The sequence below is a fragment of the Salvia splendens genome, chromosome 22 (genome assembly GCF_004379255.2).
Source record: "Salvia splendens isolate huo1 chromosome 22, SspV2, whole genome shotgun sequence".
Lineage (NCBI taxonomy): Eukaryota > Viridiplantae > Streptophyta > Magnoliopsida > Lamiales > Lamiaceae > Salvia > Salvia splendens.
This window is the reverse complement of record NC_056053.1, coordinates 24,203,774-24,228,096: the sequence shown is the minus strand read 5'-3', so window position 1 is coordinate 24,228,096 and position 24,323 is coordinate 24,203,774. Positions and strand designations below refer to the sequence as shown.

General features: G+C 38.2%; 4 protein-coding genes across 4 annotated transcripts; 2 read left to right on the top strand and 2 right to left on the bottom strand.

Annotated features, from left to right (window-relative positions):
* The first annotated feature begins 626 nt into the window (after positions 1 to 626).
* On the top strand, positions 627 to 3,158 carry LOC121787650. Its single transcript, XM_042186453.1, has one exon. The coding sequence runs from the start codon at positions 1,530 to 1,532 to the stop codon at positions 3,027 to 3,029; it is 1,500 nt and encodes a 499-aa protein (XP_042042387.1). The 5' UTR covers positions 627 to 1,529; the 3' UTR covers positions 3,030 to 3,158.
* A 974-nt stretch (positions 3,159 to 4,132) lies between these two features.
* LOC121786281 (heat shock cognate 70 kDa protein 2-like) lies at positions 4,133 to 7,007 on the bottom strand. The gene is made up of 2 exons (XM_042184881.1): positions 6,726 to 7,007; positions 4,133 to 6,025 (listed from the first exon to the last, which is right to left on the bottom strand). Exons 1-2 carry the CDS (start codon positions 6,937 to 6,939, stop codon positions 4,293 to 4,295), a joined length of 1,947 nt encoding a protein of 648 aa, XP_042040815.1. The 5' UTR covers positions 6,940 to 7,007; the 3' UTR covers positions 4,133 to 4,292.
* Positions 7,008 to 11,173: 4,166 nt separating this feature from the next.
* LOC121785854 (heat shock cognate 70 kDa protein 2-like) lies at positions 11,174 to 14,129 on the bottom strand. The gene is made up of 2 exons (XM_042184321.1): positions 13,839 to 14,129; positions 11,174 to 13,041 (listed from the first exon to the last, which is right to left on the bottom strand). Exons 1-2 carry the CDS (start codon positions 14,050 to 14,052, stop codon positions 11,312 to 11,314), a joined length of 1,944 nt encoding a protein of 647 aa, XP_042040255.1. The 5' UTR covers positions 14,053 to 14,129; the 3' UTR covers positions 11,174 to 11,311.
* Positions 14,130 to 20,110: 5,981 nt separating this feature from the next.
* LOC121785855 lies at positions 20,111 to 24,086 on the top strand. Its single transcript, XM_042184323.1, has 3 exons — positions 20,111 to 20,721; positions 22,178 to 22,345; positions 22,435 to 24,086. The coding sequence occupies exons 1-3, from the start codon at positions 20,470 to 20,472 to the stop codon at positions 23,956 to 23,958; spliced, it is 1,944 nt and encodes a 647-aa protein (XP_042040257.1). The 5' UTR covers positions 20,111 to 20,469; the 3' UTR covers positions 23,959 to 24,086.
* Positions 24,087 to 24,323: the final 237 nt, after the last annotated feature.

Here is a 24,323-nt window from a genome sequence, read left to right as displayed (position 1 = left end):
AACCCCAAACACACTCACGTAGAGATGCAAATCAAGTCCACTGTATAGACGGTATGGTAACGGTATCGGAAATAATCATACCGAATTTTCGGTTTACCTCAATGCGGTATACCGAAATATTCGGTAAGGTATAGGTATGACATTTTCTCATACCGCAATTTGCGGTACGGTATGCGGTATGATATTTGCGGTGCGGTATACCGTACCGTGCCACCCCTATGATGGATGATTGGCACTGCAGTCAAAGACTAACACATGCTGAATTTAAGTATAAACACGATCTCTAATTAGACCATACATTAGAACCTAAATATAAATATAAATGTCATTTTAAGTTTCTTAATTGATATGACAATCTCATCTCATCTCATATATTTCGTCTCATAAAAATACGAGTAACTTTTTCTATATTAAGATATGTTACACAAAGTAGTCTAATTCCATTTTTGATAAACCATTCTCTATTAATTCTTCTTCTTTTTTCTTTCTATATTTCATGATAAAAAATATTAACTTGTGAAAAAATAAATGGAAATAAAGGATAATATAACTACACAAATGATGAAATTATTAAATAGAAAATATAACAAATTTACAAAATAGATAAGGAAATGGTAAAAGTCATCTACCTTAACAACGTCCAAACGGCCCCGTCGCGACTCAGCCCGGCGATATTCGGTGCCGGCTTTTATCTCTCACTCTTCCTTCTATAAATACCACCCTCATTTCACCATTTACATTTTCTCCCTCTCCAAAATCACCTCTTTTAACGCCCCCCCTTTTTTCCCATGTTCCACTATTTGACTGTTTCTGCACCAAACTTGTTCAAGCTTCATCGCTAATTCTCGTGAAAATTGCTCAAATTAGCTGATCGTTGAAGGGTGATAGGTGGAATTATTGGTAGGAGAGAAAAAAAGATGAGGATTTTGAGTACAATTGATTCCTCCTCGTGCCCTAATTTTTGTGGATTTTTGGTTGTGGAAGCTTATCCCAAGAGGTATTCTTCCAAGATCCCTTCCGATTTGGTCCTTTTCTTGGGCCTGGGCTTCATAGATTGGTAATATACATCTCAATTTTTATAGATACAGTTTCAATTTAGAAATTTCCCCCTTTCTCTCTCTCTCTCTTCGTGTATTTGATATTTACAAGGTAGAATTATCTGAAATATGGATTTGATGGGCTTGATTCAGTGTCTCCGGCCTGTGTTTGGAAGGTTTGAGGAGATTGGTTGGATTTCATTTGATTTCTCTTGATATAAATTAGGGGTTTTTAGTAATATCTTGCTATTTTCTGGGATTTCATCAGCTTGTTCTTGATTTTTCTAGCTTTGTTCAAAATTGGGATATGAGTTCCCTTTTTGTTTGAGTGTTAGAGATATGAACAAATTTAGGGTTTTAGTGGAGGTGGGAGTTTGCCGCTGGGATTGACATATAAGGATTGAATTTTGTTAAGATTCTTATTGGGGGTGAAATTAGTCGATCCAGCGCCTTAAATCTCGCGAAAAAAGGCTTCTTTTTGTGTTGTGTGTGATGGGAGATGCACTTCTAACTGGTCTGTCTATGGAGAATCATCACCCTTCAACCATCCTGTCCATGGATTCTAGCGCCTCGTCCTCCCACGAGGAAATTGACCTTGAGATGAATCGGCAAGTCTTATTGACCGGGGCCCCTGACATCAACTTGCCCCTTTCGGCCGAGCTTCCACAGCCTTGGAACCCTGAGGCGTGCGACATTCTTGATGTCTGCCTAGGTACTCAAATATACGAGACGGAGAGCTTCCTTGTTGCCCCCAAGGTCGGGAGGAAATGTGCAAAGAGGGTCGATAGCATCTGGGGTGCTTGGTTCTTCTTCAGCTTCTACTTTAAGCCTGTTTTGAATGAGAAATCGAAGGCGAAGATAGTGCGGGATAGTAATGGGGTTTCGGGTTTTGATAAGTCCGACCTGCAGCTTGATACTTTCATGGTTCAGCATGACATGGAAAACATGTATATGTGGGTGTTCAAGGAGAGGCCCGAGAACGCGCTTGGCAAGATGCAGCTGCGCAGTTATATGAATGGGCATTCTCGCCAAGGAGAGCGTCCCTTCCCATTTAGCGTCGATAAAGGCTTTGTTCGGTCTCACAGGATGCAGCGCAAGCATTATAGGGGTCTTTCGAACCCTCAGTGCGTTCACGGCATTGAGGTCGTTCACTCCCCAAATCTCATGGCTCTGGACGAAGAGGATCGGAAGAGATGGAACGAGCTCACCGGGAGGGAACCCAACCTCACCATTCCACCCGAAGCTAGCGACTATGGCTCGTGGAGAAATCTACCAAACACTGAGTTTGAGCTCGAGAGATCCGCTCCCGTAAAGGCAAATCCACATTCCCACGCGAAGAAGCTCCTCAACGGATCCGTGCTGAATCTGTCGACTCAGCCAACCAACAACCATAGCAACGGGGATGTCCTCGACCTCTCGCCCGTCAACAACAAGAGGAAGAAAGACTTTTTCCCACAGGGGAACGACGAAGACTGCTTCCTGGCCGTGAATCCTCCCGATCGTGCCCCGGATCCCGAAGCTCACCCGAACGGGCCTCAATGGTTGCACGAGTTCAGCGGGGTTCTGAGGAGCGCCTGTGGCCCAGTCACAGCTGCCAAAACAGTGTACGAGGACGCGAAGGGCTATCTCATCGTCATCAGCCTGCCCTTCGTGGATCTTCCGAGCGTGAAGGTCTCGTGGAGGAACACCCTGACCCACGGGATCATCAAGGTCTCGTGCACGAGCACCTCGCGCGCGCCATTCGTCAAGAGGCACAAACGGACGTTCAAGCTGACGGATCCATCATCAGAGCACTGCCCGCCCGGGGAGTTTGTTCGAGAAATCCCGCTCTCAACTCGGATCCCCGAAAACGCCAAGATAGAAGCGTACTACGATGGCCCGGGGACAGTGCTCGAGATATTGGTGCCTAAACTGCACGAGGGGCAGGAGGAGCACGAGGTCCGTGTCTGTCTTCGTCCTCACCACAGAGGTAGTGATCTCAAACTGACCTGAAATCGAATGGAATAGTCTTTATATTATTATTTGTTATATATTCGGTTTTTGAAGCTCTTGAAATCTAGTTTGATTTAAGTTGTAATTGTTTTTGTTATGGAAAATTCTATTTGAATTTATCAGCTCTTATTTCTCTGTGTTTTTTTCCTCTTCCCTTTGTCTCTAGACTTAATGCATACATTCTTACTAGACTAGTTTGATGAGTAATAATCCGGTGATGAGAAAAGATAGAGAGGTGGTGTTGACACGTGGGAGAACAGTAGTGGTGGAAGTTCCATCGTAGATATTGAGAGATAATATTAAAAAAATGAATCAAAAAACATATGTATAACATGATAAGGAAGTCTTGTTATTTGTGAATTCCACCTGTCGTATTGGATGTGTGTGGGGCCCTGAAATTATAAATCATATTCCACTTTCTTCAATAATTCAAAGTTGGTTGGTTGGAGAAACTGCAAGGAAAAGAATAATTAAAGGGGAGAGAGAGGAAAAGATGCATTTCTCTTTCTCACTTTGTATGAGAGGGCCAATTATGGAGGCAGGCTGAGTCAATGCATTTATTGATATTTCTTGAGGGGATTTCTTTCTGAATAATTTACATGCTCTTTACTTTTTGGCCTATTTCATAGAACAAACAAGAATTTTTAGTGTTTTCTCTTTATATAAATTATAATCAGAATAAATCATGAATTTTATTCAGCAATTTTTTAAAATTATTCATAAAATACACAAATCAACAATATATTACAAATAATAATCAAAATATTATTAATTATAAATCAGCAAAATATTCAGGAAACAACGCAAAATTTAAACAATGTACATATTTTTTTCTTTCCTACTTTTATCAAAACTGGAATTGTTTCATTAACTAAATAAAAAATCAAGTACAAATGGTGAAAACAGCTTCATAATATTAAATAAATTATTATTTTAAATAAAATCAAACAAGTAAAACGCTTCATTAGATTATACCTTTCCTACATCACACATTCATGATCAAGCTAATTTTAATTTAATTTAAAAGTGTAACCAATAGCCTAATAATTACTATAAGCAGAAAATTTGATAAACCAATAGAAAAGCAAAATTCATGCAGCAGATAAAAATCAAAACGATAAATTACGAAGCAAAATATGGAAAATCAGAAGGTAACAACATAGAATCCAAAATATGGTGCTCATTAGAAGAGCATTAACATGATTCTTACGAAAAAAAAGCATAGGGGATATTCAAACACATGGCTCAGCCACAACCACTGGTTTAGTCGACCTCCTCGATCTTGGGTCCAGCACTGCTGACGCCGCTGGGGGCTGGCACATCATCGTCGTCCATCGGCGCCTCACCCCCGGCTCCCTGGTACATCTTGGCAATGATGGGGTTGCAGACACTCTCAAGCTCCTTCATCTTGTCCTCAAACTCGTCAGCCTCGGCCAGCTGGTTCGCATCGAGCCACTGGATGCTTGACTCAATGGCGTCCTCGATCTTCTTCTTGTCAGCAGCGGGCAGCTTGGAGGCAATCTTCTCATCCTTGACGGTGTTCCTCATGTTGTAGGCATAGTTCTCCAAGGCGTTCTTGGCCTCAACCTTCTTCTTGTGCTCCTCATCCTCCGACTTGTACTTCTCAGCCTCCTGGACCATCTTCTCAATGTCATCCTTGGAGAGCCTGCCCTTGTCGTTGGTGATTGTGATCTTGTTCTTCTGGCCGGTGGTCTTGTCCTCAGCCGAGACATTGAGGATACCATTGGCATCAATGTCGAAGCAGACAGTGATCTGAGGGACTCCACGGGGAGCAGGTGGGATTCCGGAGAGCTCAAACTTTCCGAGGAGGTTGTTGTCACGTGTCCTCGTTCTCTCACCTTCATAGACCTGGATCAACACACCAGGCTGGTTGTCGGAGTAGGTCGAGAAAACCTGTTCCTTCTTGGTGGGAATGGTCGTGTTTCTTGGGATCAAGACAGTCATGACACCTCCAGCGGTTTCCAAACCAAGAGAAAGGGGAGTGACATCGAGAAGCAACAGATCCTGGACCTTCTCGTTACCCTCACCGCTCAAAATGGCAGCCTGGACTGCAGCACCATAGGCAACAGCCTCATCGGGGTTAATACTCTTGCAAAGCTCCTTGCCGTTGAAGAAATCTTGCAACAACTGCTGAACTTTGGGAATCCTGGTGGATCCTCCGACAAGGACAACGTCGTGCACAGTGCTCTTGTCCATCTTGGCATCCCTTAGGCACTTCTCGACAGGCTCCATACACTTCCTGAACAAGTCCATGTTGAGCTCCTCGAACCTAGCACGGGTGATGGGGGCGTAGAAGTCAATACCCTCATACAAAGAGTCAATCTCAATGGTGGTCTGAGCAGTAGACGAAAGAGTCCTCTTCGCCCTCTCACAAGCTGTCCTCAACCTTCTCAAGGCCCTTGGATTACCACTGATGTCCTTCTTGTTCTTCCTCTTAAACTCCTGAACAAAGTGGTTCACCATTCTGTTGTCGAAGTCCTCACCACCCAAGTGAGTATCACCAGCAGTAGCCTTCACCTCGAAGATACCCTCCTCAATGGTGAGAAGAGAGACATCAAAAGTACCACCACCCAAATCAAAGATCAAAACATTCTTCTCGCCAACACTGGTCGCCTTCTTGTCAAGACCATAAGCAATGGCAGCAGCAGTGGGCTCATTGATGATACGCATCACATTGAGGCCAGCAATAACTCCAGCGTCCTTAGTGGCTTGACGCTGGGAGTCGTTGAAGTAGGCTGGGACAGTGACGACAGCGTTCTTCACAGCTGAACCAAGGTAAGCCTCAGCAATCTCCCTCATTTTCATCAAAACCATGGAGGAAATCTCCTCAGCAGCAAAGTGCTTCTCCTCGCCCTTGTATTGAACACTGATCATTGGCTTTTCAGCAGGTCCGGCAAAAACCTTGAATGGCCACAATTTAATGTCGCCCTGAACAGAGGCATCAGTAAACCGCCTTCCAATCAACCTCTTGGCATCTGGAAAATAACAATGGGAAATTATCAATAGTGTAACTAAAACACCAACCAATTCTCTATCATCAAACAGTTTCAAAATGGTATCCGGTGGCAACTAACAGGTTAGTATGTACAAACATTCAAGCACTCAATAGCAAGCATACATACCAACACAATCTGAAGAAACAACAAACAGTGAGAGAATGCTGAACAACACGATGACTATCAAACTAGTAATAACAATCTTAACAATTCAATCACATCCTAGCTGCTAAAGTGAGTCAATAGCAAACTACAATCCCACAAGCTAAATACAAAGCTCAGCAACAGTCCTATATAAATGATCTAGTTTACAAGTAGTAACTGTAGACTTAGGTCACCGAGCATTAAATTTTCGTGCGTTACATAAGGTTTATAAATGGATTTACAATAATTTGTTCTATATATAGTATAAGACGATAGACAAAACCACTACAAACGTAATAAAGCATATTCTAAGATGAAAATCAGCTTCAAACTGAATCAGATCTAAGGCGATATAGATAAACTAAAGACAGATTCATGCTCAGCATTATGCGTATTAACCGACGAACATATAGATGTACACAATCCAAAACTTATAGAAATTCAAGGAAACAAGATAAATCAACTCAATTACAATCAGAAGCAGATCCAGCAGACAAAATCAAAAAATATAAACACAGATCGCAAAAATCCATACCGAAAACGGTGTTGATCGGGTTCATCGCGACCTGATTCTTCGCGGCGTCACCAATGAGGCGCTCGGAGTCTGTGAAGCCGACATACGACGGCGTGGTTCTGTTTCCCTGATCATTGGCGATGATCTCAACACGGTCGTGCTGCCACACACCAACGCAGGAGTAGGTGGTTCCGAGATCGATTCCAATGGCCGGACCTTCTCCCTTTCCAGCCATGGTAGCAGTTTACAGATCTAATTGGGAGAAAGATGTGAAGGAAAACTAGATTTGAACTGAGAGGCTGAGCAACTGAATATGAGCTGCTATTTATATATTAGGGTTGGAGCTGTGTTTGAAGTTCTAGAATGTTCGGAAGAAATCCCTAACCGCTGAGAGCCGTCAGATCGGAAATCGGACGGTGGAAGAGAACTAGGTTTGAACGGATACAGCATAGCCGCGCTTGATTTTTATTTTGTTTCCTTTTTCCCGATTTTTTTCTTATTTTAGAAACTTTTTAATTTTTTTATTTTCCTTTTTTATAATGATAACTTTCTTAATTACTTTTGTTACACTCAAAAGTAACATACTCCTTATTTTCATTTCTTGGATACTCCACTCAAACATCATATTTTCATTTCCTGAATTCTTGACTTAGAGCATCCACAACCGTGTTCTTCCAGCGGAACGGTTGTGGGCCCGACCCCACTTTTTCTGTCTGCTCTCTGGCAAGAGTACAACACCCACAGTTGTGCTCTTCCGCAAGGACGAGCACAATTAATTTAAAATTCAATTACACAAAAACATTTTCATAATACTAAAATTCATTAAAAACCATAATAAATATTACAAATTACAAATAAAATAAAAAAGACATAATTAAAATCATAAAAATTAAAAATTACATAATTAAAAAACTAAAAATTAAAAATTACATAATTAAACTCCTAAAAATTAAAAATTACTCCCTCCGTCCCGCACTACTCGCACCTTTCCTTTTGGGCACGGAGATTAAGGAATGAGTGATAGACAAAGTCAACAATTACGGATGTAGGTATAAATTGTTACTAAAAATGAAAAGAGTGCAAATAACTTGGGACGCCTAGAAAGGAAATAAGTGCAAGTAGTGTGGGACGGATGGAGTACATGATTATTGGCTAATATTACCCGAGGAAGACTACGCATCCGGCGGCACCAACCCCAATTATTTTTTGAGACCCAATATCATGTCCTCGTGCGTTTGAAGTTGCGTGGGGGTCATAGTTGACCTATCGGCCATATTGAGTTGGGCCAAAAGGGCCCACAACGAGTTGTTCGGGGGTTAAAAAACTAAAAATTAAAAATTACATAATTAAACTCCTAAAAATTAAAAATTACTCCCTCCGTCCCGCACTACTCGCACCTTTCCTTTTGGGCACGGAGATTAAGGAATGAGTGATAGACAAAGTAAACAATTACGGCTGTAGGTATAAATTGTTACTAAAAATGGAAAGAGTGCAAATAACTTGGGACGCCCAGAAAGGAAATAAGTGCAAGTAGTGTGGGACGGATGGAGTACATGATTATTGGCTAATATTACCCGAGGAAGACTACGCATCCGGCGGCACCAACCCCAATTGTTTTTTGAGACCCAATATCATGTCCTCGTGCGTTTGAAGTTGCGTGGGGGTCATAGTTGACCTATCGGCCATATTGAGTTGGGCCAAAAGGGCCCACAACGAGTTGTTCGGGGGTGGAGGTGGAACATAGGGTGCGGGTTCGGGGGCGGGGGCAGATGGAGTCGCGGCGCGACGGCGTTCGGCCGCCGCCTTCTTCCTTCCTTACGGTTGGCGTCGGGAACCGCTTGGTCCGGCGTCGGGGCTACCCAAGTTAGCTTCGGCGAGTTGGCTAGCCACTTCTTCGCCGGCGTGGGATATGGATGCCGACCGTGACCGTTTGGAGGAGCCGCTAGAGGAGGATATTACGTCTCCCAGATACTTCGGGTGCGTCCTCGTTTCCTGCCAAACATTTAGGTACTTGAACGACTTACCGTTCATGGATTGGTAGGTGCTCAGCGCCGCAGTGATGATGTCGACCTCGCTCCGGCCGCTCCCGGCATTCCGCGACTCCCGAACCATTCGGGGTTCCAACCGTGGGAGCCCGTAGGGTTATCGTCTTGACCGGACATAGTGATGTTGTAGGGTATGAGAGAATGAAGATGAAAATGGATATGAGAGATTGAAGATGAAAATGGATATGAAAGAATGAAGATGAGAATTGTGTAGTTTGATGTGAATTTTTGGGAGTGAAATTGGGGGTATTTATAGATGAAAGTGTGTATTTTTGGGGTAAAAAAATGAAAAAAAATAAAAAATAAAAAGTGGAAAAAAATGGTTATAAACGGATATATTTTTTTGGGAAATGAAAAAAAATATTTTTTTATCAGTTTTTTTAATTAAAAACTGATTTTTTAATTAAAAAAAATTTAAACACAACGGCTATGCCGTTGACGAATCCCAACGCGCCACGTCAGCTGCTCGCTGGCACGGCGCTGCTCGACGGGTAGCGTCCGTGCCAGCGGCGCGGACGGCCGTGGCGACGGACGCCACCGTTGTGGATGCCCTTAATATCAAGGTGATATGTTTTTAAAAATAGAAATACCACTCTGTTATTACTTACTCGATTACAAAATAACTGAATAAGTGATATCACAAGTTCGGTATTAGAACAAAAAAATTTGTGGTACGTGTGGTTAGAGGTTAGGTGAGTAGAATATCTGAAAATTTGATCCGAACAAATTGAAATTTTAAATTTGGTTCGGATAAAATTCAATTATGTTTGTGTTTAGTTGAGGTCGGGTCATTTTCATGTAAATTTGGGTGGTGTTTGGTAAGGTGCAAGTTTATATTCTTTTTTCTGAGTATAGAAATATCTCTACTACACGCTTTTGGTACGCATTGGTTTGATACGTAATAAATATCCATAATCAGGAATTGGAGAACGAGCTGAAAAAATAATATCCTCAATTTCGTTGGATATTTACACAAATTGTAATAATAAGTGGGATTTGTATCGTTTCTTGCCACAAACTCTGGGTCATGTGATAAATACGAACAACAAAGCAAACGGCAATAAAATCACAACAATAAGTGAGATTTGTACAGGGTTATGCTTAAAACTTAGGTTTTGTGGTAAATACGAAATATTACAAAGAAACGACGAGAAAATTACAGCAATAAGTCTGAAATGTGTCGATATATGGCTGAAACTCAGTTATGTGGTAAATACGAATTGCAAAGTAAATGATAGCAAAATCGCAAAAATAATAGGGGTCTATTCCAATTTGAGCCTTAAAACCAGCTAATATGGTAAATACAAACTGCAAACAACAACAACAAAATCACAATAATAAACGGGATTTGTACCGATACATGATTTAAACGAGGTCATATAGTTACAAAACGGCAAAGCAAATATAACAACATAACTCATGATTGTTTATCTAATCCCGCTTTGACATATCTACCAATAAAAAATAAATAAATTATACCCCATGAGATGGTGTTGATGTGGACGACACCTAGAAAATGATAGTAGTAGATAATATCATAAAATTGCAATTAATTTGGATTAAAATGTTGAAAAAATAGTCGTATTGGTGGATTATAAAGTTTTAATGTACAATTACGAAATTATTAAAGAGAAAAATATGGAATGGATAAAATAAGAGAAAAATAAAACATGGAGAAAGTAGAAAATAGAATTATAAAGAGTATGATAATAATTTGGTGGATAGGTGAAATTGATAATGAGACTCTTTCCTGTTGAGGACAGTATCATATTCCACTTTCTGCAGTAATTCAAAGTTGGTTGGCTGGAAAAACTGCAAGAGGAAGGATGCATTTCTCTTTTTCAATATGTATAGTTATGGATATGCTGAGTCAAATCATTTATCAAATATCTGAGGGAATTTCTCTATAGTGCAAGGTCTTTTTTACTGTTTTTCTTTCAAGGTTTATCAAAGTGCAAATTGTGAATTCAATGTCTAATCTCATCCATCCATCGTTAATAATAATTTCATTTTAGTTACGAGGTTTAAAATACTAGTAATATTTAATTAATAAAGTATGAAAAAGAATAAAAATATATAAACTAAATAATAATGTGAAAAATGTTGATTTTGGTAAATAAAAAAAAGTTAACTAGTATAATTCCAAAGAGAAACCCAAATCACAAGTGAATAGTTTTACTATTCTCATTTAATTTCCAAATGAATATTTTGTACTATTTTCAATTAATTTCATACAAGTAAAATGTCATCTTGGATTATGACCGTAAAAAACATAATTTTCATTTAATTTCCAAGAACACAATAAGATGGAAATTTGATAGACCATAAGAAGAATTTTAGTTATTTCATGCAGCAGATAATAACCAGAACCATCGAAATCAAAAGAAAAAGTAAAAAGTAGAAAATAAAAAGGCAAAAACTATAGAATCCAAAACATGATACTGATATTAAAAGAGCATTAAAATGATTCTGACAAAAACAGCATCAAAATCATATGTTGTCCAACAAAAACCTTAAAAACATAGGATACTCAAAGCCATGGGGTTAAACACAGGAATAGATTTAGTCGACCTCCTCAATCTTGGGTCCGGCACTGCTGCCGCCGCTGGGGGCCGGGATATCATCGTCCATTGGAGCTTCACCTCCAGCTCCCTGGTACATCTTGGCAATGATGGGGTTGCAGACACTCTCAAGCTCCTTCATCTTGTCCTCGAACTCATCAGCCTCACCCAGCTGGTTCCCATCAAGCCACTGGATGCAAGACTCAATGGCGTCCTCGATCTTCTTCTTGTCATCAGCGGGCAGCTTGGAGGCGATCTTCTCGTCCTTCACAGTGTTCCTCATGTTGTAGGCATAGTTCTCCAAGGCGTTCTTGGCCTCAACCTTCTTCTTGTGCTCCTCATCCTCCGACTTGTACTTCTCAGCCTCCTGGACCATCTTCTCAATATCATCTTTGGAGAGCCTGCCCTTGTCATTGGTGATTGTGATCTTGTTCTTCTGGCCGGTGGTCTTGTCCTCAGCCGAGACATTGAGGATACCATTAGCATCAATGTCAAAGCAGACAGTGATCTGAGGGACACCACGGGGAGCAGGAGGGATTCCGGAGAGCTCAAACTTTCCGAGGAGGTTGTTGTCACGTGTCCTCGTTCTCTCACCTTCAAAGACCTGGATCAACACACCAGGCTGGTTGTCGGAGTAGGTCGAGAAAACCTGTTCCTTCTTGGTGGGAATGGTGGTGTTTCTTGGGATCAAGACAGTCATGACACCTCCAGCGGTTTCCAAACCAAGAGAAAGGGGAGTGACATCGAGAAGCAATAGATCCTGGACCTTCTCGTTACCCTCACCGCTCAAGATGGCAGCCTGGACTGCAGCACCATAGGCAACAGCCTCATCGGGGTTAATACTCTTGCAAAGCTCCTTGCCGTTGAAGAAATCCTGCAACAACTGCTGAACTTTGGGAATCCTGGTGGATCCTCCGACAAGGACAACGTCGTGCACAGTGCTCTTGTCCATCTTGGCATCCCTTAGGCACTTCTCGACAGGCTCCATACACTTCCTGAACAAGTCCATGTTGAGCTCCTCGAACCTAGCACGGGTGATGGGGGCGTAGAAGTCAATACCCTCATACAGAGAGTCAATCTCAATGGTGGTCTGAGCAGTAGACGAAAGAGTCCTCTTCGCCCTCTCACAAGCTGTCCTCAACCTTCTCAAGGCCCTTGGGTTACCACTGATGTCCTTCTTGTTCTTCCTCTTAAACTCCTGAACAAAGTGGTTCACCATTCTGTTGTCGAAGTCCTCACCACCCAAGTGAGTATCACCAGCAGTAGCCTTCACCTCGAAGATACCCTCCTCGATGGTGAGAAGAGAGACATCAAAAGTACCACCACCCAAATCAAAGATCAAAACATTCTTCTCGCCAACACTGGTCGCCTTCTTGTCAAGACCATAAGCAATGGCAGCAGCAGTGGGCTCATTGATGATACGCATCACATTGAGGCCAGCAATAACTCCAGCGTCCTTAGTGGCTTGACGCTGGGAGTCGTTGAAGTAGGCTGGGACAGTGACGACAGCATTCTTCACAGCTGAACCAAGGTAAGCCTCAGCAATCTCCCTCATTTTCATCAAAACCATGGAGGAAATCTCCTCAGCAGCAAAGTGCTTCTCCTCGCCCTTGTATTGAACACTGATCATTGGCTTTTCGGCAGGTCCGGCAAAAACCTTGAATGGCCACAATTTAATGTCGCTCTGAACAGAGGCATCAGTAAACCGCCTTCCAATCAACCTCTTGGCATCTGGAAAATAAAAAAAATGAAATGATCAACTTGAAACCCTTGAAACCCATACTATCCAACACAGAATGAGCATTCAATAAAAATAATGCATACCAACAGAATGAATACACTCAATAACTATCACACTAGCAATAACAAAATTAACAATCTGACTTAATCCAGGATGATAGAGTGAACTGTAGGCAAATTAAATAACTGGTATTACAAGCTAAAAACAAGCACTGCATTAAGCCTATGTAAAATATCTAGTTTTCAAGTTATGATTGTGAACAGATGGTTTATGTATGGATTTACATAAATTTACACTTCCATAACATAGTTACAGTAAAAATTTATAGTCATAGTCACTAAAAAACTAAATCAGCATATGCATAAGATGAAATCGGCATCATACTGATTCAGATCTAACGCGATATAGTAAAAACAAGACAGATCCATGCTCAACATCATGTCTATTAAGATAATTCTACTTCTAGCTATCAAATCCTTGGCCTACTAAACAAACAAAGCAGATCGACGCAGATACACATGTTCCCATTCCACAACCACTCCAAGTCAAAGGTAACACGATAAATCAACTAAATCACAATCCAAGTCAGATCTAACAGACAAAATCATGCCCAGCTTCATGCGTATCAAGATCGTTCTACTTATAACCACTGAATGTTTGGCCTACTAATCGACGAACATATATATGTACACAATCCATGACTAATAGAAACTCAATTACAATCTAAAACAGACCTAGCAGACAAAATCATAAAAACAATTAGTACACAGATCGCAAAAATCCGTACCAAAAACTGTGTTGATCGGGTTCATCGCGACCTGATTCTTCGCGGCGTCACCGATGAGGCGCTCGGAGTCTGTGAAGCCGACATACGACGGCGTGGTTCTGTTTCCCTGGTCATTGGCAATGATCTCAACACGGTCGTGCTGCCACACACCAACGCAGGAGTAGGTGGTGCCGAGATCGATGCCGATGGCCGGACCCTCTCCCTTTCCAGCCATAGTAGCAGTTTACAGATCTAATTGGGAGATAGATGTGAAGGAAACTAGATTTGAATTGAGAGGCCGGGCTACAGAAAATGAGCTGGTGTTTGTATGTGAGGGAGGGAGCTAGGTTTGACGTTCTAGAATGTTCTGAATAAACCCTAATTATTGAGAGCCGTTGGATTTGAAATCGGACGGTGGGGGATGGGCTGCGTTTTTTGCGCGGAGGGAGTGCTAGGTTTGAACGGTTTGAACATAGCCGCGCTTGGTTTTTATTTTTCTTACCTTTTTCGTTTTTTCTTATTTAAGAAACCTTTTAATTTTATATAGTGTTCATTTTAATAAGTCGGTAATATTATAAGAGAGATCTTTTTCCAAAGTGTGAACCACATAAATGGTACATGATCTTTCACTTTCGCACATAAATGATAGCTGATCTTTATTTTATATCGTTTTTAGTACTCCATGGCAAAAATAACTCTAGGTACCAAACATGTGATATTTTAATTATGGAGGATATTTTTGGAAGTTCAATTAAATAGTACTAAACATGTGATTTTTTTTTCTTCCTTTCTTCTTTAGTTTCTTCTTTTTTTCTTTTTTCTTCATTTTCTTCTTTCTTTTAGTATTTATCTTCTTTTTTTTCTTTCTTTTTTCTCCTTAGTTTATGTTTCATCTTTTTCAACTCTTAAAATCATTATGAATACCATTCACAACTTTAAACTTTTATTAAGACTATATTGATTAGTTATTAATTTAATATAAAATAGTAGTACTTATTATTATTATAACTATAATCATAATTAAGTATATTTAAATGATATTTAAAAATAAATTAAATACTAATTTATAACATCAATATAATAATATTAATATTGATTAATAATAATAGTATAAAGAGTGAGGATAATGAGAAAAGATATTATAATATCAATTTTGGTACTAGTTTTGTATATGCCTAATATATCCTCTATGTCACAAATGAAAAAATGTATTTGTTTAGAGGACATTTTTGGGGTGAAACATGTACCAAAAATGTGATTTATAGGTATTAAAAAACGATATAAAATAAAGATCATGTACCATTTACGTGCGAAAGTGAAAGATCATGTACCATTTTTGTAATTCACTCATATTTGCATTTTACGGATGTTCGACTCAAAATCATACGATTCTAAAAATGAAAATATTACAACTACTTCGTAACATATTTAGTTGATTGACAAAATTATCGAATAAATGATATCACAAATTCGTTATGAGAGCTTAACCTCTTCCAGTACGGTGTGGTTAGAGTCATGGGTGAACAAAACATTTGTGTTGGACAACGATAAGTGTTTGCTATATTAGATTTTTAGATTTTGATATTGGATTTTCAAATTTTCAAATTTTTTGAATTGGATTTTTGTAATTTTACATTCCAAGTTTTTATGCAATTTCAAATTTTCGGTCCAGGTTTGGATTTTCATACAATTCAAATCATATCAGACTCATTTTTCATAAAATATTGAATTGTCGGATCAGGTAAAATTGACAAAAACTCGATTAGATATCTGATTGTTCACCCTCTAGTTAGAGGAAAAATTAACATATCACTTATTTTAATTTACAATTTATAAATAGAAGAAATAGAAAGGAAAAATGATTAAGTATGGTTAGTAAAATGAAGTTCATCTCATTAAAGAAAAATTGTAAATAATAGAAAACTTTATTTTATTGGGACAGATCAAAATTATAAAATAGATAGAGACCGATGTAATCAATTTTCATTAAAAATATAAAATATATATGTAAATAACTCAGATGATGATACTGGGCTTATAGTATTTTGGGCCTCTATCTGTAAAATATGCAATGTTTATTTATTAATGGGCCGATTTTAAAGGCTGGGAATATTGATAGCAATTTTATTTTCTTCATACTGTTTGACTTGACTTTAAAGGCTGGGAATATTGATAGCCCAATTTGAGTAATGTAAAAGGGAAATAACGATTATTTAGTTGCTCATCAATATGCAGGTGCATATATTCATATTCCTAAATGCTTGCATAGGTTTTAACTTTTAAACGAATGTCAATGGATACATTTGTAAAAATGTTCATTTAGAACATATCTTGAGTACTAGTGATTCAAATGTATCACAAGAGGAACATTGGGTTGAAGTACTCGATTTTGCGCAACCCATTCGGAAGGACAAAGGTTAGCTAGATCCACTGTAGATGCATGCCGAGATGAGCGGCAAAAAAGGGCTTATTTGCTCTTTACCCTGATTCGCCGTACTATTTATGTTACACTCAAATTTTCCTACTTGAAGATTTCAAGATGAGTAATAGTTTATTATGCCGTTAAAAGGTCGTATTATGACACACGACAAGGTCATTCCATATGCTCATCAATGTGCCTGTCTTTTGTTTGCTTTTATATTTCGTGTTGAGACATTTTATACCCTATTAACAAGTTCAATTTATTTCCAAGGAGCATAAAATTATAAGTGGATTCAAATTTTTTATTATGAGCATAAAAAACACTTTTTTCTTTTTTTAATATTCATATATTTCAAGACATACCGCACGATCAAGGAGAAGCTGCCACATAGACTTATATAATAAATGTAGGTGCACGAATTTAATTTTGAATGATAGGATATGATCATTTTGATGTAATCATAGCCAAGTAACTCATCCCAACTTACATATACTGTCCAATCAAACTATTCATTTAAATTCTCTCTAGTTGAAGAATTAGTGGAAATCATTGTTTCCTTGTGACAGAGGCAATCCACATTTCCAAATCATGCATTAAATTAGGATCCTCTTCCCTTTAGAGAAATTAGTTCAATTAATATTTGAAATTATTATCCATGTAAGATACTTGGATATCATTAGGGGTTTGGGAGGGGAGTGTTTGGTGGACTAATGTGTGGTGGTGTGATTTCTCTCTATCTTTGCTGACCGTATAGTTGATTGTTTCTTTTACTTCATGCTTTATGTTATTGTTGGTAGGTATATTTATCATATTCTTTACATTTGTTCCTTTTCACTCGTAGTTTGTGATATGTTTATTCGTGTAACTTGTTAAGCCATTGTTGTTTGTATTGATGTTGCTGACCAATTGATATGTTTTTTGAATCTTTTGTCTAAATGCAAAAGAAATCACTTGCATTGCATACTTATTGTAGTTTCTATGAAATTGTACATTATTAGTAGATTATTATAATGAAGCACAACTATGCTTGGATCAAGTGAATGCACCCACAACCACATCTTATTATATTCTGACAACTAAATTTCGACTTCATTTCAATAAATATTATTGTGAGATTTGTTTATTTTTTTTATTTTTTATTGGTAACAAAGAGATTTGTTTATTTTTAGTGGACCTTAATTATTGATTTAATAGCAAGACCGAAACAGTCGTATGAATTATATCCGTAGCAAAACATAAGTTCAGATATAAAAATTTACTTTTTATTTTTTGAATAAATCCTCACACTGAATAAATAAAATACGTATTACGATTCATACTAAATAATCACAATGAATAATGTTAGACAAAACAATTGAATATGGAGCATGAAAAGAAGTTTATGGTTCGCATATTTAGCTAAATATGATGTGAATGTTAGCTAAATATCAGCATTCCAAACTTTTCATACAAATAATAAATATTTTATCCATTGATCATAAAAAAATATCTAGTACAATGATGATCATGATAATTTTCATTGGCAAACTAATATCCGAACAGTTGTACGATTCAATACAATTTTAGAATAACGTACCGACAAGGCAATCTTCATATATACTAGTGCAATTGATATTAACTATTACTACTATAATTTGATTGATCGAGAAAATTCGAGATCATCCCATTGTGCTCTAGATCCTTGATTTTTGGTTTAGTACAATAAAATTAAGTTCATATACATTTAAATCAAGCTTAATGTATCTACAATTCAAGTTTATGTCGCACTTCGTTAGCTCGGTATGAGTCAAGAATGGCAAGTTCAAGAAACACTTGTGCGGTGAGATATATCAAAGAAGGTTGTTTCGATGTCTGAATGGAGAATAGGTGTGGCAGTTTCAATAGCAATGGCTAACAAATGAAACCAAAATAAATATAATGGAACTAGAAGTAACTCCACCAAAGGCGGAGTTTCATTGAGTTTTCCTGCTCTCATGGGTTGACGACGCTCTTTCAAATATTCAAGATCGAGTTAAAAACTTTTAATTACACTTAATTTTACTAAACAATGGGCTGTAGATATTTATAAGACATGATTTTTGAAATGTTACGTAACACTTAAAACATAAAAGACATCTCAATCGAACGTATAATGCATTTGAGTAACGGCGTTTTAATAGTTAAGCTTTTCCATCACATAAACTAAGCTCAATCGTCCAACTTATTTTGAAATACTATCAGTTCGTAGTAATATTTTATTAAAAGTTTAAAAAATATATATATTGTCAACTGCTTAGCATAAACTAAGCCCCAGACTTCTTTTTAGTTGTAATTTTATTGCCAAATGTGTGCACTGTGACCAACAGTCTTGTTTATACTCCATATTTATATGCTGTAGTATTTATTTATTTATTTATTTATTTATTTATTTATGTTTTTGTGGGTGTATGATTTTATGTAGTAAAATTAATTGAAAAATCAATGACACTTTGAGGAATGAATATTTAGGATTTTCTGAATTAAAAAAAGAACCAAGCAGTTGAGGAATATTCCTTCTTAGTTGAAAATGTATACTGATTTTCACCCAATTAAATGATGGAATATAGAATAATATAACATAGCTATGAAGAATTGGGGTTGGTGGAGGATGATGATACGACCATGGAATTATAAGGAAAAAAAAAGAAATCTTAAATAGTAGAAAAAACAAAATTATATTGCAACAATTGTCCCATTTCGTTGGAATATTGCTGTTTAGATTCAATATTTCCTTAAACCAACTCTTGTCGATCTAGTAAATTAACTAACAATCTGATTCTGAAGCATATTAAAATATTGAATATGTCGAAATCGCCCGAGTAAAAATGATGCAACTTTTTTTCAATAATGTGACCGTTTTAATATTTATATAGGCAAAATCATGTCTCTAAAATATCTCATACTATCAATAACATCCACATTATATACTTACTCTCATATTTGTATCAAAATATACCATCATCGACTATTGGGTGGCAAAACAGTTAATTATTTTGACTCGGGAGCATCCAAATGGAATTCATGTACAAATATTATTTTTGAAACTAAAATAGAAAATGAATTTCATAAAAGAAATATTTTGAATACTGAAATGTAGTTTAGGGCTATGGTTTGAACTAATAAATTGTTATTACATCGTTGTGGATTACTAAGGATGGAACGCTTACACCCTACATAGTGTAAAAGCATGCCATGCGACTCTACCCCGTCAGTCCGTCACCCAATCAGCACCGCATGTGGGGCAAACCCGTTGGATGGGTGGTGCGACTAGATACAAAAATATCAAATTATGATTAATTGGGTAAATTGCGGAAAAATCAATTGCTTTTGTGAGGATATACATATTTGCAAATATTCACTTATTTTGGCTTTAACGTCATACACAATGTAATCCAAATACAAAATAATGGGACAATTGAAAAAATTTCTAAGTTATGATATACTACTACTGTATTTGACTTAGTTTTTAAAGATGTATGTTTAACCACCAAACTTCATTATTTTTTCAGGCAACTTACACTAAATAAAATTTCACTCAAATTAAATCACGTAGAAAAATCAAGAAAAGCGTTAGGTTTTTACAGGTCAACGTTGTAGGACTAACCAAAATTCATAGTTACCAGACAATTCACCCTAATTAATTTATGATGATTATTTGAATATTATTAATAGTTTAGGGTGCCGAAAATGGTTCAAACTATCTTTAACATTCTCCTTTTATTTATACATAAATATTTACACTATTACTCACAGCAAACAATTTTGTCACACTTCTCCAACCGTATCGCAACCACGTTTATAAATAAGTCCATCCATCATTTTCTTGCAAGAATCACTCCATCCTTTTCCCTTCAAAAAAACACTACATTACTTCTTAAAAAAACTAAAAAATAAAGAGAGAAAAAAAAAGATCACGATACCAAATGGGAAGCACCACCTGCACAGTGGCGGAGCGCCGCCGCGCCGCGTGGCGCACGCGGCTGAGCACCGGGTCACGCACCGCCGCGGCCTGTGCCGCAGTGGGCGTGACCACACTCTACGGCCCAGAGTTCCTCCGGGCCCGCCACATAAAGTTCGCGGCGTTCTCCTACCTAACAGCCGTGACGATTATCACGGACGCCACGGCCGGGGAGGCGCTGCGCGGATGCTGGCACGGCGCAGGTCGTGCCGCTGGCCGTGCTGTGGCGCTGGCTCCTGGGCCCCGCGGCCCAGATGCCGCCCCTGGCAGCGGGGGCGGCGGTGGCAGCGGCGGCCTTCGCGGTGGCGCTGCCGGAATGCACGCACCTGACCGCGAAGAAGATCGCGTTCGGGCAGATCGTGCTGGTCAGCTGCGCGGCGGTGCTCGGCGATGGGTCGACGGGCGGTTTCATGCACCCGGTGTACCTCGGCGCGAGTACGGCGCTGGGAGCATTGGCGGCGCTGTTCGCTTTGCTGCTGCCGTATCCCGGCGGAGCATCTACTAAGGTATGGTGGTTTTTAGTATGAATAAAAGTTATAGAAGTGACAATTCGTCACTATAAAATATTACTATAGGTGTATTTGTTATTTTGATTAAATATAGTTCTTAGTTAAATTTTTTGTTGATTTTATTTACGAAAAGTGAATTAGTTGAATAAAATGATCCGCCATTTTTTTTCATTAATCTGTAGTTCTTCGATTTAGCTTAATAATAAATCTTAAATTTTGGAATTTACACTTTTGTTAACAAGATCTGAGAGCACAATAGTTTATCATTTATGTGGTATGTATGTAGGTACACATTGTACTATATACATTTTCCTCCTCCGTTCACAAAACATAGTATTCATCTTTTTATTTTGATTTATCCACCAAAATTAGTACTATCATATTCCTTTTATATGTTACTAATTGAATAAAATGATCCGTCATTTTTTTATGTAAGTAGTACATACGATATATATTCCTTTTATATGTTACTCCCTATATATATTCATTTTCTCGGTTCATGAAAAATAGTAATAGTATTCATCTTTTCATTTTGATTTATCCACTGAAATTATTATCATATTCTCTTGTTCAAAGGTAAATTTTACATTTTTCTTTTAATTTATCTCACAAAAGATTTACATTTCATTTTTTAAGTTCTCTCCGGCATTGATATATAAAAATATATTCTCTCTATATTTAATATATATAAAAACATTTTCTAAAATCATGTGACATCTATCATGGGATGAAGTGAGTACTAAAAAAAGAAGAAAATTACTCTCAATTTGTTTTCAGTTTTTATTTTTTTTGTCTCATATTTTTTTGACACTTTCTCTTTTTTACTTTGTCCATTTTATCTATTTTTCTATCCAACTTTATCTATTTCTCTTATAAATATTTACTAATTTTTCAATAAAACTCATGTTGTCCACCAATAAGACTATATTTAATAGAGGGAGGGAATATTATTTTTCTTTCTAATATTGACATCATTTTAAGATAATATTAATATATTTAACAATTCAAAACAAATTAAATAATTCGTTTAAGTTATTTGTCGTTAGTAAAAATTCAGTTATTCGATTCGGCCATGTTGTCCACTTATGACGTGTTAGAGCATGATTCCAAAATATATATGATATGATATTTAGAATCTAAACTTGCTTTCCTAACGTCTTTTATGTAATCATAAAATTTTCATTTAAGCATGTGGCATTAGTAACTAATTTAATTTTCGAAATAGTATAGTACCTTATTTAGTTATTTAATGAATCTTACGATCATAATTCTATTTCTTCAACATATTTATACATAAATAATTTATTTTATTTTTAAAATTTTCATTTAATACAATGAATTGTTTTTTACAATCTCAATCAAATACTAATTTATTATTGAGTCAAAGTACTAGTATAGCAAATTAAAGTACATTTGAGTCGTTACACAACACAATCTTATGCGAACGATACAGGTGCAAGAGCTGTGCCGATTGTATGCTGAGAATGCTTCACAAAGAATGAACCTATACCTACGCGCTCTAACAGCGACGGACAAGCAAACCAAGATTGAACTCATCTCACAATCCAAGCCCTTGTCCGAAACCGGATCCAAGCTTTTCCAAAGTATCAAAATCTCCGAGGTAACTAACTAACTAACTAACCAACCAAATACTCTCCCAAAATTCCTCCTCATATTCAAGAATCATCAACTCAACTGTTGTCTCTTTAGGATGTATTACGGTGGGAAAGGCCATGGAGGAAACCAACCAAGCTAGGAGAGAGACTTCAAAACATGGAGCTTGAGATGAGAGGAATAGAATACTCCTTGATTTCTTCTGCTACAGCCACTCCATTTCAAGGAACAGACCAGCAACAAATCTCTGAATTCACGCAAGCTTTATCCACACGCATCGAGGAGAGAATCGAGCAGCTTCGTTGCTACTCTCCTTTCAACTCCAAAGTCGAAACAGAACTCATGCCAAACTCATCATCTTTGCCCGATCCAAACCTCCCATCCCCGAACCACGGATGGCTCTCGCTCTACCTCTCGTGCATACACATGTTCCTCAACGAGGCCATGTGCTGCAATTCTGAGCCTCCAACGAAGCCAGAAACAGGATTCAAACGATGGATTCCCAGCCACAAGAGGCTGATGTTCGCGACAAAATGCTCACTTAGCCTCAGCCTGGCAGTGCTGCTAGGATTGCTATTCGACAAGGAGAACGGATGCTGGGCGGGCCTCACGATCGCCATCAGCTTCGTTGAAGGAAGGCAGGCGATCTTCACGGTAGCTAACTCAAGATTGCAGGGGACGGCTCTGGGATCGGTCTATGGAGTGATATGCTGTTTCCTCTTCCATTACGAAGTGCTGAGGCTTCTGGCACTTGTTCCGTGGATCATCATCACTACCTTTCTGAGACACAGCAGGATGTTCGGGCAAACAGGCGGAGTATCAGCAGCCATAGGAGCGTTGGTGATACTCGGGAGGAAGAACTACGGTGTTCCAACTGAATTTGCCATCGCTCGGCTCACAGAGGTTCTTATAGGCATAACGGCCTTCATTGTCGTGGAGCTCTTCCTGCAGCCGACCACAGCAGCCACGCTAGCCAGGAATCACGCGTATTTAACAGTTTCTGCCCTGCAAGACTGCTTAAAAGGAACAAGAATGCAGAAAAACCAAACAAGTGATGAGTTTCTTGATATGAAAGAGAGGGAAAGGCATCTGAATCAACTAGTCTCTCAGCTGAAAGGGTTAGTAGCAGACGCAGAGACGGAGCCCGGGTTCTGGTTCCTTCCCTTCCGCAGTGCTTGCTACAAGAAGCTCGTTCGATCCATGTCCAGCACCGTGGATATGCTGTGCTTCATCACACACAATCTTGAGCTGCTTTCAAAGCTAGCTGAGATAGAATTAGGAAGCAAATTTCTGGAGCAGATAAATAACGAGGTGCAACTATTCGAGGAGACCTTAAGCTCTACGTATATACATCTAGAGCAAGGGATCATCACTAAGCCGCAAGCAGTCTTAGAGGATATGGAGTCCGGGAAGCTATGCAGTCGAGAAAAAACAGGTGTTCCGTTGACAGAACAGACAGAGGCCTCCCTTGCTCGAGAGGACGAAGAAGAAGATGGTAAAAGTCTAAGAGAAATGGTGATTCAGTATCTGAATGCAACAAGATTTTGCATCTCTTCATTGATGAAAGAGATGGAAGATATCAAGTTTTGCTTGAGAGATATAGGATCATTGGTAGATTAACTCAACATATTTATGTAGATAAATATTCAATAATTTAGTTTAGTAGTATGTGTGCAACACTTGGTGATTTGAGATGCCAAGATTCAAATAAACATTCATAAATTTTCTGTATTAGCATATTAAATGGAATATCAAACAACTTCAACATCTCCACAGCTTAAAATGGTACTGATGCAAAAATTAGCATATTCAAGTACTTTTATCAAACCAACAAAATTGAATATCTCAACATTCTACACAGCTCCAGATCTGAGATAAATAAACCGAAGAAATAGAATTCAATCAACAAAAATCTAGCATTGACTGGAAATGTGATTTGCCAATGCAACATCAAAACACAGTAGTGAATTTAAGCTAATGATTCA